Source organism: Hyperolius riggenbachi, chromosome 3 (genome assembly GCF_040937935.1).
Source record: "Hyperolius riggenbachi isolate aHypRig1 chromosome 3, aHypRig1.pri, whole genome shotgun sequence".
Classification (NCBI taxonomy): domain Eukaryota; kingdom Metazoa; phylum Chordata; class Amphibia; order Anura; family Hyperoliidae; genus Hyperolius; species Hyperolius riggenbachi.
The window spans coordinates 214786455-214805276 of NC_090648.1; the positions used below are offsets into that span (position 1 = coordinate 214786455).

At 38.9% G+C, this 18822-nt stretch overlaps 1 protein-coding gene across 3 annotated transcripts in view; it reads left to right on the forward strand.

Moving 5' to 3' along the window:
* Window positions 1–12950, forward strand: part of LOC137563348 (nuclear receptor ROR-alpha A) — a 488133-nt gene extending 475183 nt beyond the window's left edge. For all 3 annotated transcript variants that reach the window (XM_068275692.1, XM_068275694.1, XM_068275693.1), the window contains 3 exons: window positions 1543–1653; window positions 2890–3002; window positions 7698–12950. In XM_068275692.1, the coding sequence (XP_068131793.1) occupies window positions 1543–1653; window positions 2890–3002; window positions 7698–7862 (389 nt within the window). In that variant the 3' untranslated portion in view covers window positions 7863–12950. The remainder of the gene's footprint in view (window positions 1–1542; window positions 1654–2889; window positions 3003–7697) is intronic.
* The last annotated feature ends 5872 nt before the right edge of the window (window positions 12951–18822 follow it).

Sequence of the window (18822 nt, forward strand, 5' to 3'; positions counted from 1 at the left end):
TAATTCTTAAATTAAAAAGAAATATCAAATTGTATGGTGTCTGTGGGGCCACCTTCAGTCATTCTGTGACCTGTCCTTTTCTAGTTTGAACAACATGGAGCTGCAAACCTGCCCAAGCAGCCTTATATTAACTGTAAAAGTATTGTATTCCACAAATATAGCATTGGGCACTCTGCTGGCAAAGCTATCAGATACTGTGCCTGGAGATTGGCAATATTTATTGGTCTTCTTGTACCATAACTTTCCAAGATGGTGTAAGGGTGGCTTGCATACAGTCCATGCATAGCCCGAGTAAGCACATACATTATAAGTATATGTTTTTGAAGAGTAAGCCCAGCAAAAGTGGAGAATGGTTGAGTAGGACCCTTTCGTTGGTAGTGTCTTACGTACCCCTTAATAGTAGCCAATGTTATGAGTATAAATGCTTTTCAGACTTTCCTTTTATGCATTTAATTGGATTTATTATTTTTTAATCACCACACTCCCTAATAGATTGACAAACTCAAGTACCCCCTGAACCCACCCAAAATACCCTCGGGTTAGGAGGAGAGTGTGGTAAGAACAGTAGGCAAGGTGGAAGGGGGAAAAAAAGCTACTGTGGCTGAGGAGGCAGTAAGCTGCTTTGCACTGGTGCAGAGAGAAGCAGATGGGGCTCTGTGTCTGGATAGTGACTAGGACTGATTATCTGAGGAGGTGAGTTGTGTGAGTACATTTTTCAAGATTTCAAAGCTTGGCGCATACGTTACAGAGGAAGTGGTGGTGAGTATGAGAGGATGTGACCATGGGGGAGGATAGAGGGTTTCATGTGCCAAGGGGAGGCTGCAATTTTAGACTCTGAATTAAGTTTAGAGAATAGATACAGGAAGCAATTTCTACTTTTACCAACTTTTTTTTCCTCAAATACCTAGCTATTACCTGTATGTATTATTTATTGGAATCAGTTTTTCCTGTTCCCAAGTAGCAAAATTAATTTCTGTAAAGCCAATAAAATGATATGGGTAGGAAAAAGTATTGTAAAGTTAATACCTCTTTATTAGCTAACGGATTAAGTTTTTACTTTGTAACCTGGAAATATGCCTGAAGAAGGGGACTAGTTCAGGCATGGGGAAACTTGGCCCTCCAGCTGTTAAGGAACTACAAGTCCCACAATACATTGCAGGAGTCTGACAGCCACAGTCATGACTCATAAAGGCAAATGCATTGTGGGACTTGTAGTTCCGTAACAGCTGGAGGGCTGAGTTTGCCCATGCCTGGACTAGTTCCTTGAAAACTTGCATAACTAAACTTTATCAGTTAGCCATTAAAATGTATTTCTTTCTACCTGTTCCCTAGGTACTTTATGAATACAACAGAGTGGACAGTTTTCCTACTATTAGTATAATATGATAAAGTTTGTATAATTAGATACACAAACTGTAGTTCTCCTGATATAGCCTTATTAAGTGGAGGAGAACTTGTCTCATACTTTAAATACTAAATTTAGCCTGTTTAAGCATTTTTTTGTCTATCATTTTTTTTTATTGTGGTTGTCTTTCTCTATAGGTTGTGAAGATCTCATGAGCTTTGTGTTTGAGTTTGGCAAGAGCCTGTGTTCTCTGCACTTAACGGAGGATGAGATTGCTCTATTTTCCGCCTTTGTGCTCATGTCGGGAGGTAAGGCTGTTAATATTACACAGAACACAGTGTATGCTTAATGGACTGGACTGCATGGGGCTGAAAGTGGTGTGTGACTGACCGGTCAGCTATATAAAGTGCTAGTGTTAATTCTACCACTTTAAATCTTCTTGTCCTTTTAAAGAATGTTAGTCAAAGCAACTTTCCAATTTGTTTAAAATGACAAATCTATTTCAGTCCCGAAACTTAAATTGCTATACGTTCTAACTCCATTTTTCAAGCTGGCAGTATGTTCAGAACTATAGTCTTTGCTCAGCACTGCTTAAAGCATACTAAGCAGTAAAAACTAATCCTTATCCTCCACATATTTATGTATAACAATGCATTAATAAAACTGTATATGTAATTATGTTGAAAAAAAATCCCTTTTTTTTTAAATTCTAAACAGTTGTTTTGGGCTACTACCCCACTGTTGTAGCTGATGTGGATGTGGTACTGCTGGTGAATGCAAAGGAACTTTGGATATGTAGTTCTGTGGTGTTTGTACACCACAGAGCTACATAATCTTGCGAGGCTGCCGCGTGAATGAGGATGAGGTTGCCGTGGAGAGCCAGATGCTTGCTGCTGGCCGGAAGAAGAGGCAGCATCTGACGTCTCTTCCCCATTCTTCCTCGAAGAATATAGCAGCATCTGAATGAATATACTAGAATAAGGGATCTGCAGAAGTATCTTCATAGCTCCTGCTGGGGCTCCCCATTGGTTGACTGTGGGCGCAATGAAGCTGCTTTTGCTGGGGTCTCCAGTGTTAGAAGTAGTAGTAAAGGAGAGTTGCTGCAGCAGTCCCAGCTGATCCGGCAAGTTGGTGCAGAGCAATGGTGAGCAACTGTGCTAGGAGAGCGTAGCATGCAGCTCTGGGATGCCTGGGGCTGAAGCAGTGGCCAGGAGGAGGTTCTATTAAGACGTGAAGTGTGCTTCCTTGATCTTAATTATTCCGCTCCGATGCAAACAAATCTGGAACTACACTTTTTATCTGTTTCCTCCTGTGATGTCTTCTCAGCCACACAGGAGTTTTAAAACCTTTAATTACTTATCAGTGAGTGTTATGCATTTCGACTCCATCCCAACTGAAGCCGTAATTTGCAGCTCTTCTTACAGTGTAACATAGGCTAGTTTTAATTAGGACTGGAAGTATATCATTTCACGATCACCTTAATAACAAAAACTTGGCATAACAAATGTGTTTAATCAATCATGGTTTTCTTTCCTTTTTATAAGACCGGTCATGGCTACAGGAGAAGCTGAAGATTGAAAAACTCCAGCAGAAGATCCAGCTCACATTGCAACATGTTCTCCAGAAGAACCATCGTGATGATGGCATTTTAACAAAGGTAAGTGATAAGTAATGGTGATGAGACAGAAATCTATAAATGTTTAACCAGTTTACAAGTGACAAGGCCAGTCCCTGGACAAAAGTGGTGACAGGACCAACAGAGGAACTGGTGTGTTTGGGGGAAGAGTAAAGGGCACACTCAGTATATATGTTAAGTCAATCATATTTACCTACAGGGATGAGCTCATGACTCATTACGAGTAACTAGCTACTCCAATTTGTGATTCTAATGAGGCGTAATTGCTTCAGGTGTGCAGCTGGGAGAGGGGGTTAATCACCCAGCTGCCCGCCGCTTCTATGCGTATCATACAGCCTCACCCCGCGTCCAATGGGACATGTTCCACGACTCAGTAACGTGCACTTCCACCTTCGGCCGGAAGAAGGAAGTGCGCAGTACTGAGTCGTGGAACACTTCCCATTGGACGCGTGCGAGGCTGTGTGATACGCATAGAAGCAACAGGCAGCTGGGTAATTAATCCCCTCTCTCCCAGCCACACACCTGAAGCCATTACGCCTCATTAGAATCACGAATTCGAGTAGCTAGTTACTCGTAATGACTTGTGAGCTCATCCCTGTTTACCTATTCTCTGAGGTAAAAATGGGGTGCTTGAGTTATACTTGAATATGTTTATATTTGAGTAAAAAAAAATGCTTAGTTTATTAAAAAATGCTTAAATCAAAGGGTTTTTATGATCTTGTACACCTATGTCCCCATCCATGGTATCATGCAATGGTGCTGCATTAGATAATAGGATAATAGCTCAACAAAGTTAGCTGTATTACCAGGTACAGAAAAAAAGATTCCCAGTTTGCACATTCAGAGCAATATACTTAAAACTTAATTTAATTTGTCCTTCCTGAAAAACAATCAGAGCTATAAACTTACAGAAGAGCACACAACACAGCCATAAATGGCATGACAGTTAAAGGGAATCTGAAGTGAAAGATATATGGAGGCTGCTATATTTATTTCCTTTTAAACAATACCAATTTCCTGGCAGCCCTGCTGATCTATTTGGTGGAAGTAACGTCTGAATCAAACCAGAAACAAGCATGGAGCTTATCTTGTCAGATCTGACAATAATGCCAGAAACCTCTGATCTGCTGCATGTTTTTTCAGGAACTATGGCTGAAAGTATGAGACAGAGGATCAGCAGGATAGCCAGGCAACTGGTATTGTTTAAAAGGAAATAAATATGGCAGCCTCCACATACCTCTCGCTTCATGCTCCCTTTAAGGAGTTGAGTTATACTACGTGCTTATGGATCTCCATTTGTTCCACTGGGAAAGCCTATGCCTAGTTAACCCTTATGCAGACCTGCAGGGGCTTCCCCTGAGAGGAACATAATGATTTTGATAGATTTAGGAGGACCACCCTTAAAGAGTGAACTTCAAAAGTTTACAGATTCCAAAACATTAGCAGCTCAGCATTCAGTAGGCAGTTCCTGATGTGGTTTAGTGTACATTTTAATAGCATATGCACATAAAAGGATATGGCTATATAAAAGAAACCAGTTAGATTGCGGTTAATTTTCAGTATTTAAAGGAATACTTAAGGGAAACAAAAAAAAAAAGACATTTACTCACCCGGGGCATCCCTCAGCCCCCTGAAGCTGGATGGTGCCCTCGCAGCCCCGCTCCGATCGTCCTGTCCCCGCCGGCGGCTGATTTTCCGCGTTCCCACTCGCTATATGCTGCTATAGCGTATATAGCTACCTGTCGGCGGCTGTCGCCGAACCCGGAAGTAGCCGCCGGCGGGGACAGGACGATCGGAGCGGGGCTGCGAGGGCACCATCCAGCTTCAGGGGGCTGAGGGATGCCCCAGGTGAGTAAATGTCATTTTTTTTGTTTCCCTTAAGTATTCCTTTAATGCATCACATCTTCATAACACATATTTTACTCTTCTAGAAGAATCTCACATAAATATTGGGACATTAACACAATTCTAACATTTTGGCTCTATACACAACCACAATGGATTTGAAATGAAACAAATACAATGTGCTGTAACTGCAGACTGTCAGCTTTAATTTGAGGGTATTTACATCCAAATCAGGTGAACGTTGTAGGAATTCCAACAGTTGCATATGGCAAAGGATTTGCAACCAAGTATTAAGTGAAAGCTTGATTTATGATTATTATTCTGTCCCATTACTTTTGGTCCCTTAACAAGTGGAAGGCACGTTTTTCATTGCATTAAGGCAAAATTGTAACCTATTGTAATCCTATTTTCGTACTAACCACGATTAATCTTCGTTATAGTTAGTGTGAAAATATATTTGCAAGAAATTACAACTTTCTCGTAATGCAGCAATGCAAGCTCAGAATTCGCTTGGAATTCCGTGCAAAATTTGGAATATCATCAAATTCGCAATTTGGTAATTTCGACAATTCTGCTCACCACTAATGAATATCAGAAATAAATAAAAATATTAAAAATAAAAGGTGGTCTTAATCACAGCGGTCATTGGATATTCTCACTAACACCAAATTTTCTAAATTGTACATCTTATTATGAAATCAGAGGAGGCAGATCGTAGTATTCTTTGCCTGATATGTAAAACCTAAAATGTTGCAATTTTAAGTGTAGAAATTGTGTATATTAGTTCAACTTTGTGGACATGCTTCTGGGAATCTTGGTCTGGAGGGGATGGAGCAACAATATCCTGGCTTAAGGGGGCGGAGAGAAAGAGGTGGGCATGGCAGACGTAGTGAGAGGAAGTGGAGTGACACAGCAAACAGACTGGCCACAGCAAGAGCTTTTGAGGGACAAATGCTGCCTTTGGGCCACTATTTGGACAGCCCAGGCTTATAGCAAATACCAATTGGACATTTTCTTCTTGAGGGAGAGGAATACAGAGGTTTATTTTCTACCCCCCCCCCCCCTTTGAGTCACACCTACAGTAAGCATGCGTGCAACCAATGGAGTCCAAATTTCTGATATGCATGCTTCTTCTTCTGGGTCGCCTGTTGAGAAATTATTAGAAGCAGAGGAGCAGCAAGATGTAATGGTAGAAAGTAAATTTTATATGCTAGTCCAGTGTTCTCACCGCAAATTTTTTCCAGCTGGGTGGCATAAAATAGTGGCCAGGTGGCATGAAAAAGTAGCCGGGTGGGGCGAAAGGAGAAAATGCAGGGCTGGTGCTTCTATGAGCAATTATGCTTACAGCATAGGAGGAGGTGAGCCGATGACAGCCGGGTGGTCACCAAAACTAGCCGGGTGCAGCACCCGGCTAAAAGAGCCCGGGGAGAACACTGTAGTCCATCTGCTTTTTAATCATAGTCACGTTTTTAACTTTCTTTACCTGTTTTTGTTGTGACGTGGGTGTTGCAATATACCACATAGTCATTTTACATTTGGAGTAAGCAGAAATTGTATGAACTGATTGCCCATTCCTGGATGAGAGAATGACTGATTCATAATTTTGATAAAGTTTATTTATTTTTATTTTTTTTAAACAAGCTGAGCTTTAACAAGTCAGTGGGCCATATGCAATTCACTTTTTCACCTGAGTTTTCTCTTAGTAGATCATTTTTTCATCTTCTAAAATTACTTTCCAGCATTTTTCAACTAAATAAGTACTAAAAAGTAGGCATAAAAGTACTATCAAAATTATTTTGAGTATTTCCTGGCTCGGTGGTTTAAAAGGCATTTAATTGACAAGTTATGAAAATATCACACAGGAGAAAGTCAATTGCATATGGGCCCATGGCTTCAATTCATCAAAGGGTTTTCGATAACAAAATCCCAGTCCTTACCGCATTCGGTATTTTACACTTCACTGTGCTAATTCATCAATATTTTCACACATGTGGTAGATGTTCGGTAAGTTACCGAAGAGGTCCATGCAGTGAGGGCATTACAATAGGAAAGAGGCAGCACCAACATCCCTATACATGTGCCTTTTATATTTGTTGTGCTGCCTCTGTTCTTGCTGAATCTGTCTCATTAGTCTTAAGTTTTTATTTACTTGCCACAGCTTAGATGAACTGCTGAGAAACATTACACATTCCCTGCTTAGGTCATTTTGCCACGAGCTCCCACTTGCATCTCTGCATATTTAAACAGGCACTCAAGGGGTTACACTACCGAAGGGTGCCTAGAAAAGAAGGGTGCCTGGAAAATAACTTTAATTCTTTTCTCTCCCCTGGCTGACTGGGGGGGGGGGTCTGTTCCACCCGAGAAGCCTGGCCAACCTATCAGCAGCACTTGCAGGGGACAGGGGAGGTTTCTATGGTCCTGTCACACACGGAGAAGGCATTCCAAGCTCCTTATCGACAGGGGAGAGCTGGAGATAAACACCGCACATGTTATCGAATGCTGTGAGCTTGATGAATTAACATTTGCTGACATTTTACTGACATGTGTTGAGGTAATCACTTAACAAGTCGGTAATTTATCTCTCTGCACAGGAATGTCTGCTTCTCATGCGGTAACTGCTTTGATGAATTAACATTTTACTAAGTGCTCCGTAAAGTCAGCTGTCTTCAGCATTACCGAATGCGGTAATGCTTGATGAATTGAAACCCATGTCTGTAGTGTACTATATCAGTAATGAACCAAGGTCAGCCCTCGCTAGCTCTCAGGAGTGTCTACAAAGAGACAGCACCATTTAGATCTGCAGTTATGTATTCTTTTTTTCTATTAATCTATACAGTTTACTTTATAATGTAATGTTTTTCTTCATTTCAGTTAATATGCAAAGTCTCCACACTACGTGCATTGTGTAGTCGCCACGCGGAGAAACTCATGGCGTTTAAAGCAATATATCCAGACATTGTGAGACATCACTTCCCTCCCCTCTACAAGGAACTCTTTACCTCTGAATACGAGCCAGCCATGCAACTGGAGGGATAGAACAGCCTACTGTTCGTATCTGGAACAAGCAACTGCTTCTTAAGAATCCAGCCATGCACACCCGTGTGCATGTATACATGGGATAGAGGAACCAAGACACTTTACGCAAACCTGGGTGCTGGAGGAGAGGGAGAGGGATGACATGCACAGACATTTGTCCTTGGTCTCTCACCCCCAGGGTTATTGTTTACAAGAGGTAACGGAGAGAGTTTAAGGACCAACTGCAGGGCAGGCTGGTGAGAAAGAACCACACCTGCATTTTTAACCATGAGACTTCTGACGTCTCTAGCAATACAAGCAAAATAATATTTATATATAAATATATGTATTACAGGGTACGTGGGCATGAACCTTTATATGGCTACAGAGATATTGTTTAAAGAGTAGGGCCCAGATGTAGACTTATTCTGGTCTGTTCAATATGGCACTTTTTTGTTTTGTTTGCACCTTTTTATCAATTCCTACTGCTCTTTTTCCCTTTGTTTAGTGAAATGTGTTTTTTTATGTATTTTGGTGTACACATCAGGAATTTGCGATTTTAGTGTAAAAGCAATAGTTTTTTCAGAGGGTGTCGGGGTGGTTACTGCTGCTGATTTCTGAGGGACTGGGAAGGGACACAGCTGGTCCAAGTAAATGGTTTAGCATTCCCATGAATCTGGTACTGAACTGGGTTTGAATGAGTCTCATGTCACAAGAATGGGAAAAGCAACCAGCCAGCTGTTTGGATGCATACAAGAATAACTGTTCTGCGTCATAGTGCAGCAGGATAGACAAAGCACATTTGCCATTGTCCTTTCTTTCTCATTGTGTCACCTTTCATGATACTATACAGCATATTCGTCACATGTCCACTCTCCTTGCAGAAGCCATCTTCTATAAGAAGTTTCCTTTGTGAAACCCATAAGTAGTTATAGAGAACATCATTCTAATGTAAGAACTTTTTTGCAGCTAAAATGTATGTTTATATTTTTATTTTATTTTTTGACAGTATTAAGCAATAAGCAAGTCAAAAGTACTTGTATCCCTTTGTGTAGCTGGCTGCCAGTGATTATCTGCTTTTAGCTGCAATAAAAAGTGTCCAAGTAATAAGCCATTTTAGTTATGACGATTTCTATATGAATTTAGTCATACAAATGTTTCTTCTATTCATAATCCTCCAAATCAAACCTTATCCAATCTCATAGTTTTGATTAGTTTGAATTAAGTTCTGCATTTGTCAGCAGTAGCTGATTTTGTAGAGTATGTTTGCCAACATTTTTGTGGACTGCTCATAGTCTTAAAGATCTGAAGCATAGAGCTTGGATTGATCCTTTGGAATCATTACCTGCCAATGGCACACTAGGGAACTATAAAGTTTTCTCAAGCCAAAAAAAAAAGTTCTGAACTATGAGTAGATGTTCTAGAGCCCTGGTACACAGTTGTATTAGGAAGCATTGCTAATTAAAGGTGCCAACAGTATTAGAGGAATTTAAATACAAGACTTTCATTGGAATCTAATTTTGATAGGTGACACAATGGGTAAATACAATAGCATCTGTGTTGATTGCTTTGTTATAGAATCCCAAATAACGATGTTCAATCAAGTATAACAAATGCGTGTTTGTGTGTGTGTGTATGTTTTTGGCTGCTTTAAGTGTTAAGATAATTAAAGTGGATAATGGATATAATTACAATATTTAATACAATGTTTGGACCACTTTAGAAAGCGTAATAATTAAAAAGTCTATTTTTTTATCCCTTATATACATATTTAAAGGCACTTGAACTATTCCTGCAATAAAAATGTGATTTGTTTAGTGGTCACAATGATAAAACAGATTTTTGTAATGTGAAAAAGTTACAAACAAACAATTATTGTACAAATTTTATAAGGAATCAAAAACTAAAGGTAAGCTTTGTATTTTGAAAATTTCTGTCTCTGGTATAAAAACAAAAATACAAAAAAATTTAATTTTCTTAAATGTGCCATAGCCAAAATGTCACTTAACTGTATACAGACATTAACAACATGGCGGTTTAAAGTTTTGGAGCTAAAATGAATATGCAGCAATGAAAGGATGGGCAATGCTCTCTAAAAGTAGTTTTACTTTTTGACAAACCATTCATCCCCAATTTACGAATTGGATAAATATAGGCCTTAGCGTAGTTACAGCAATCAGAAGGGCTTTTGTTTGTTTGGGATTTCTACCAGAAATAAAAGGTGTTTAGGATCAGTATAGCCCCCTGTGTTCCTCCTCTTACTCGACTAAAAATAGAACAAAATAGATTCTCATTACAGATAAAACTGTAGTCTTTATACAAAACCATATATCAGTTTATTAAGCTTGCCTTTCTTTAATTTGTAGACAGCTATGACTTTTTAGAATGGCAAGGAAGGTCATATTTGAATTCTTTGTAACCATGGAAACTGTATACTGCCTGGCAGACTTTTTTTTTTTTCTTTTTGTGTACAAATTTGCTGCAAAAAGTAGAAAGTCTTTTTGCACCTTTTTTGGGTTTACTCAGATTGGCTTGGAGACCTGACACATCTAAAGGGAATATAGAAGTTCTCTTTTTGCAAATTTCTGGCAGGTGATGTAATTGAGACCTGGATTAGAACTGACCTGAAGACGGCCATTATGTGCCTCCCCATCAATATGAGTTGTAATTTTACTGAAGAGCTTGTGTGTATTGCGAACAGCCTATTACTGTGCTGTGCCCACACATTCTTCTAGGCAGACTGTGCACAGAGAAGACCCATTACTTCTGAGTGTTTCAGAGCACACTTCCATGCTAGCTCCAATTAACACAAAAGCGAGACTTCAAATATATACTGTAAATGTCTACAGTGTGAGGAAGAAAAGGAGAAGTGAGTTGTTTTCACCAGTTTTAACTGGGTGTTAATGCAGATTTATAATTTAAAGGTTTCCATTCACTTGACTCAATAGGGCAGCAGTCAAATTATCAAATTACATTAAAAATTAATGGAAGAAAAATCTACTGAGCTCTATCATGTGATTTGCCTTCTAGGCAAAATATCACATGGTCTGTATGTATTAGGAGCATTATTGATATCACTGTCTTTGGCCTTTATCTTTAATTTATGTAGTGCTAACATTTTTGTGCAGCACTTGGTCTATTGAATGATCCTCATCTCTAAAGCTCTCTTAAAGGTGCTCACAATCTAGTGTTCCCATCACTGTCTAGGGCCAATTTTTAGCAAGACTGTTATCTTCGGCATAGAGCTACACTGATTATCTGGGAGGAGCCATAGGCCTTAATGTGAATTACGGCTATAAGAGTGCTCCGTGACTAATTTGAGTGCCTGCGATTGGTGGAGCTCAAATTAGCAGATGCCTGGATTATGTGTGCCCTTACCCCGAGTTGGGGCAATAGCATTAACGCCACCCCAGACTTTCATCAGGCGCAGGTGAGCAGTCTTTCAACTTCACTCTGCGCTTAATTTTGGCCATGCCAATTTTAAATGTATACAGCTTTGTTTTCTTGGGTGGTGGGAGGAACCTGGAGTGCCTGGAGGAAATTCAAAATCTCCATGGAGATTGTGTTCTACCTGGTATTCAAGCCTGGAATTACACGGCTGTAAAAGAAGAAAATTAGCAACTAAGCTACCATGCCACATAAAGTATGTACTACATTGATGAAATTAAGTTAGACAGGATCTCGCACATGTAGATCAACAAACAAGTGAAGTGTTTAGCTCTTTAGGAGTTTAGGTTGTTTTTTTGTTTTGTCTTTGCAGTTTTTTTTTATGGCAATTTTCTTGTTCCACAGCAGGGCCGAAAACCAAGCCCTCAGATTTTTTTCTCCCACAGGTGAATCCTTGTGGGCCAGCAGTTCAGCGCAGCATCCCGTGTGTTTAGTGATGTGGTCATCCTTGATAGAAATTGCTGCATGTTCATTTAGAATTTCTGTTTCATTTTTCTGAATTGTAATTGCATTAGAACATTCCAGGAATTTTTCTGTAATTGTGTAATAATTACCATTTTGTTTGCACTTTCTCCCCCCCACTCCTTCTAATGTGCAATATGTATATAGAATCTGTAAAATATATAAATATACCTTGCTCCCTCAGGGAACTACTCATCCATCTCGTTAGGCTGCTTCCCATTGGAGATCCTGCCAGGAAGGGGCAGTCGTGTAATCCTAATAATAAGCTTTCTGCAAAGGGAACTAAATCAGCCATCCTTCGTTATACCACTGACCGTGTTCTGCTCTACTGTCCAAACCAGTTTAGTGTTACGTTCTGGCAGTCTTCATGGGCTCAGCCCTCCCTTTCCCACCTCTGCCTTTTTGTAGGCAAATATTTACATTAATAATACACCAATTATGACTAAAACACAGGTAGAATTTGAGAAGTTGGGGGTCCCAAGAAATTTACAGTGTTCATCGTTACTGCAGTCAGCAATCCATGGTACTGCTGGATAAGGCGGCTGCTTATGTATTGACTACTATTCTTTATACCGTTAGATGATTTCAACCAAGTTTCCTTTTTGTAAATACATATATGCAGAGGTGGATGTTACTATGTTTCAGATTTATTATTTTCTAGGAAATAAATATTTGTAAACAAAATTGAATTCAGTGTAGTAATTAATTGCTCAAAAGTTCAATCTAGTAACTCAGTTGCTGCAGGAACTGCTTTACTATAGATGAATTATTCTGCTTGTAATTCTGCCATTTGCTGAGTTCAGTCTACACTGATTACAACCCAAGTTTCTCTGCTTTTAAGAGTCATGTCATTCCAACAAAACCCTATACACATTCTCATTCTACTACCCAGAATACAGTTCTGGTTACTCATCCTTGCGTAAATGTTTTTTTCTGGGCTTTCTGGATAAGGGAACCCAAAAATAAACATCAAGTTTTCTGTGACATTGGAGGATTGTCAGGCAGGTTATACAGGAATATTTATAACCAATTCTGACATAATTCTGTATGTTGCACCACAGTCGATAGGCACCCTAGTGAGGGTATCCGTGTGCTAGGCTGATATGACGCTGTGGTCCAGCAGCTCCCAAGACATCGGTTGAAGAGCTCAGCAGCACCACGTGGATGTATTCAAGCTCTTTATTGCATAAAGATAGCGTCTGTCGCTGTCCCTGGGCGCTATCTTTATGCAATAAAGAGCTTGAATACATCCACGTGGTGCTGCTGATCTCTTCAACCGATAATGCGTCTGTCGCTGTCCCTGGGCGCTATCTTTATGCAATAAAGAGCTTGAATACATCCACGTGGTGCTGCTGATCTCTTCAACCGATAATTCTGTATGTTGAAATGTGTTAGAAACAGGGAGAGCAGGAAAATGTTTTCTGTAGAATAGTCTTGAGAAAAACCTGTAATTTGGCCAACCACCATTTCCTCTATTTATCACTTGTGTTGCCTGCAGGCACGCATAGATGTCAACGTCACTACCTGGTGCAGCTTTACCAAGTCATCTCATGCTTGGGGAAGACCTGTCTTCTGTGTATTTTGTTTATATACTGACCGGTTCTCTATCTACAGACAACAGCCTCTGAAAAAAATCTCATAGGGGGCGTAATAACATTTTGGGCATCAGTTTCTCCAGTGTGAGCGCAAAACTTGCCCAAAATGATGGAATGTGCTGGTTAATCAGGCTTCTGATGTACAAATATGGGTAATGGAAAAAAATAACTGCTACAAAAGTGGAACAGTTACTCAAAGCCACCAATTAAGATTATAAAACAAACTGATGGGGATGCAGACTTATGTAAAATTTTGAATGCAAATTTCTGCAGATTGAAAAAAGATCAATGCATTTTGGCTTCATTCAATTGGCCCATTTTCAAGATGCATACATTTAAATACAAAATTGACAATCCTGAATCAACTCAGGATTATTTGCATCTTCTTGACCATACCCACAAACAAATTTCCACTTTGTTGCTATGGGCAATTGCTTCACTTTTTCTCCAGTTTAATTGCATACCACCTTTTAAAGCGGACTTGCAACTTGTAGGCTCTTTATCACAATAGCGTTCAGTGTATCCACAGTTACTTACTTTTTGTCAACAAAGCTGTTAAAAATTAACTTTGTTGGCATAACAATTGCTATGTTTAGTACCAATGAAATATAGAAACTTTGTCTAGAATTTCTAGATATACCTAAGCCTCTAGTTCTGCTCTCAAAACCCAGAAAGATGTAAATTGCACCTTTTTGCTGTAGCTGACTGTAAGGTTTGTTTGCTTTTGTTTTCATTTGCTTTTTTATTATTATTATTATTATTATTATTATTATTATTATTAAGTCTCCATTGACAGATGTCTGTTGTAAGAATTTTTGTTTTGGAAGACACATTGTTAACAAATAGAACAGATATCTTAAGCTATTTTAACTTATGTTTTTCTTGTAGGTGTGATAAAGGGTTTATTATGTAGTAAAGGTGTATAAAGGAGTTCACTTCCCAGTTGAGAAATGCAGTGAAGTTTCACTGTGTTTACTTCAAACATTCGCTCAAGTGCAGAGGAATTAAAAAATATAAGAATGTCTTTGCATGTGATTGGTTGGTTAACGTTTACATAGTAACTGATGGTTGCCTATCAGTTCTTTTAGTAAACCGCTCTTTATGGTTTTCCAGAATAAAGTCTAAAGTCCATCTTAAGCCTGGCATCAAAATTGCTACTAAGGTTTGCCCCCAGAAACTCCAAACTAAAGCAGGTTTTACCTAACTTGCTATGTATTGTTAAAAGTTTTCAATAAACATACTTTGAAAGTGAAAAATAATTGATTTATCTTAAAATATCTCATGATGAAGAGCTCCTAGGAGCAATTGACCAGGAGACTGCTCTTCTTGGACTTTTCCATTCTGCACATGGGGGTAAGGGGCACTCTGGCAGCCATTTTGCTCTCAGGATTTAGTTAGACTTTAAATGGTAGGAGTCGATAGCCAGTACACTTAAATTATAGCAGAGGCTCAACTGATGCTGGTAGTGAAATCTTAAACCCATTAAATGAGCCTCCTGAGTGGTTGGTGGACTCGCTGGCAATTGCTGTGTTCATCAATACATAGATGACCAAAGGTTGCTAAAGCAGAACGCTTATGAGGTACCTTGCCCATCACTGCCTTAATTAATAATTTGCACTAAGTGATTAACTAAAATGTCAGCATCTCAAGTTCTTTTTAAATGAGTATATTTTTTTTTTCAGAGGATCATTTTTTTTTTTTTTCGTTAAAATGTGGGTGTTGCCTAAAACCAGCTATGGCAGCGTCCTTGGCATAAACCAACCTATTGCTTTAGAAGCATCCATTAGCCTCACAAAAGCCACATGGGGTTTGGATATTGTTGACAATAATTACAAAATGTTCTTAGTTTTACTCACGAGATCACAAGATTTCCAAAATATTCAGTGCTTGTAATGAGAACTCTTATTTGGTTTTTTTCGACCTTCTGAATGCAACAGAGCACTCTCTCGCAAGGCCACTGTTATGTATTGACTATTTACCAGTGTTATTATTGTGATTTTAGTGTTCAGCTTTTCACTTATTGTTGCCATGTGTATTAAAAAAATTTATTTCTGAAAAAAAAAAAATCTTACAAGTATGGTTAAAATAATCCATTCTGAGAGGTTATCTAGCCATAAATAACTGAATGTTGAAGCAATAAAACCTACATTGTCTTTTACAATAGTGGCACGTTCACTCTGTCTTGCTGTGTTTTTGTTTCTTTTCTTTTTAATTTTGTCAGCAAGATCACTCTTGTCTTCTGTACAGCTGTCGTAGTGTTTTACAGATATATTGTATATTGTTCATTTTGTAAATTTTATGAAACTTTTTGTTTTTCTTCTGTAAAAATGATAAGATGGTGATAAGCCGATGAGGTAGAAAAAAAAAGAAAATGGCCCGTTGGATAACTAAAATTGCACAGAACTTTCTCACATGATTTATTTAAAGAAAAAAACAACTTTATTTTATGGCTTGGCATTCATAAAGACAGAATCAAATGCTTAGAACAACTTGAAAAAACAGTGAACATTTCCTTAAGCCTAATGTACCAAGTTACAGTGAATAAAATATAGATGCATTTCTGCTTTCTTTTAAAATGTAATAATTAAAACTCACTGGAAAATGACTACTGAGATTGGAGATAAAGATGACTAGGTTTTGAAGTTTCAGGCACCAGTCTATTAAAGTTTTTTGTTTTTTTTTAGATACATGCTTGTGTATGAATACCAGCTATCTGAGGGAGAGGGATTATTGCTTTGGTAGTCTCCAAGGCATTGAGTCAGTTAGCATTTTTCCTTGGCTGACAATCTGTGAGGGACCATTGCAACTGCAACACAAACACTTAGGTGCATTGCACTCATGTCATTAATATTTTTTTATTTTCTGGCTTTAGTTGGAATAGGCAAGTCCAAAACACCAGTTACAGCACTGAAATTCAAGGCTGTTATTTTTGATAATGCCCATAAAATTAATTCTCCGTTTTCCCGCTGCATTGAAAAACACAGTAAGGCAGTACATCTGGTGTGAATTTAATTTTCTATGTAGATGTTTTAGACGGAGATAATACTTTATAACTTATATAAGTAGCTAGCAGCAGAATTCCAGCATTTCCCTGCAAATTAATAGAGAAAAAAAAGCAAAAACCCTGAGAAATGACCACATTTGAAGACTGGGTGCTGGTTATGTACAAAGTGAGTTGTGTTCCGTAATGTTTTAAATGTTGAATTAGTTGCTGCCCATTTGTAGAAGTCACTAAACCATGTGATTATTTGATATCTAATAGAAATGTTCTTCAAGTTTGTTGCATACCATTCCCACTGAAGAGCAAAGTGACCAAATGATAGGACACAGATTTGTGTATATGCTTTTTTTTGTTCCGGGACATAAGCTTCTTGTCCATATGAACAGTCTTACCTTAGAAGTGTCAGTCTATATAGAATAACAAGCTTATAGATATTTACCTATATATTTTACATACCATAAAGCAAATCTCTCAGCTGCTGGAAAGCCTATCACACATGCAGTTTATCAGTGATACATGCATACTGTACTTGGCTATATACTGGCTCGGCATATCTACAAATTATATATTTCTACTCAGTGACACTATAAACTTGTTTGATTCTGTAAGAAGGATGTTGGCAACCATTGCAGGCATCTCTGAAAATGAAAGGGGGTATTATTATCACTATATGCTGTTTAAAGTTACTTTTTAGTATATTTTACCTGTTTTTAGGCTTGACTGAGCCTGTTCTTGTTAATTCTTTGTGTTTCTCTTGTGTGGTGCTAGCTTACGGTATATATTTTGTGAACAAAAATACAATCCAAACTTTTTGGGTCTGTTCATTTTTGGCTGAATATATATACATAAATATATATTTATAAATATATATATAAATAGAAAATCTGCACCTATCTGGAAAGTATCTGTATCAGACACTGAGTCCAGGGTATTCTTCTCTAAATACAATCAAACTGTAAATTATTCTGCAATAAATTTAATCAGGATCTGACCTCTGCGTGTGTGTGGTGATTTGTGTATTTTCTCTACATATTCACGGTACAAGCTGCTAAGTGTTGGGTCTTATGTAAAATGTATCCGTACTTTTGCTTAAAGCGAACCTAAATCGAAAATACATTTGAGATAATTAATTGTATGTGGTTATTGGTTAAGAAATAGAAAAGAGTCTGCTATTGTTTTCCAGTACAGGAAGAGTTAAAAAAACAAAACTTAAGTTGTAATCTATACAAAACAGCTTCTCTGGGTTCTTTGAACCACTGGGTCCAATACAGTCCTTTTATCTGAAGCACTTAAAGTGAATGGGAACCACATTTTAAAAAAAAACAGATAGGGAAGGCTCTGGGTCCTATAGAGCCTTCCCGTTCCTCTCCTGGTCCCCTCGGTCCAGTGCTGGCTCGCCCGGTAGCAGTATTTGACTAATTTAGGGTCTTCAGGGAGCCCGAGTGCTCCTGAAGAAGGGCGGCCCTGTACTGCGCCTGCGCAAGCACTCTCTTTTGCACGCTCACGCCTGTGCAGTATGGAGCCGCACGTCTTCGGGAGGACACGGCTCCCAAAGACTTCCAAATACCCTTTCGGCGAGGGATTGAAACGGGAGGGGGAGCCAGTACAGGATAAAGGGCACCGAGAGAGGGACGGAAGGGTCTATACGACCCAGAGCCTTACCTCTCCTTAGGTAAGTATTTGCTTCATTTTTTTTATTTTTTTTTTTAAATGCGGTTCCCATTCACTTTAAACAGCCAAGAAACAGTGGGAGACAGCTTGGATAAGGTTTTACTGCAGGAAGTCACTATTTCGGCTTCGTTTAAATCTTAAAAGATAGTGGGCTTGATTCACTAAGACAAATTGCATGCCTTATCAAAGTTAACACGCCTTATCAAAGTATTAGAGTAGCATAGCGAGCGCTACGAACCTGCAGGGGCTCAGGGCAGGATGTTATTAAAAAAAAGCTATGTAACTGAAAAAAAGACTTTTGTTACCCATACTACACATACAATTAATTATATCATACTTTTTTGTTGTTTTTTGTTTTACTAAAATAAAAGTATAAGCTTGATTTAGGTCTCTTGCACACTTGCAGACTGCATTGCAATGTTACACATCCCCGATGCAAAGGCCATGCAAGTCTATGGAAGCTTGCACTCTTCACGCGATGCACCGGGAGTATGTATAGCAACAAAGTCTGTAGCACTTTACCGCATGAGCTGTGCCTATTGCACACAATATGCAATAATGCAATTCAATGGGTGGTGCATAACAGGAGGGTGGTGCAATGTGGCACATGTATGGACCATAGGGGAATCCCAGTGATGTACTTACTGCCCAGCAGGGTTTATATAACTAGCTGGGGGATGGCGCTATGCATATGACCCTGTTGCTACACCATGGTGCAGGGGCATATGTAGGTTGATCTCTGCGGTGTGGTGATTGCATTGCTAACATTAGGTGTGCAACAGGTCTCGGGGCCCTTTCACACTGA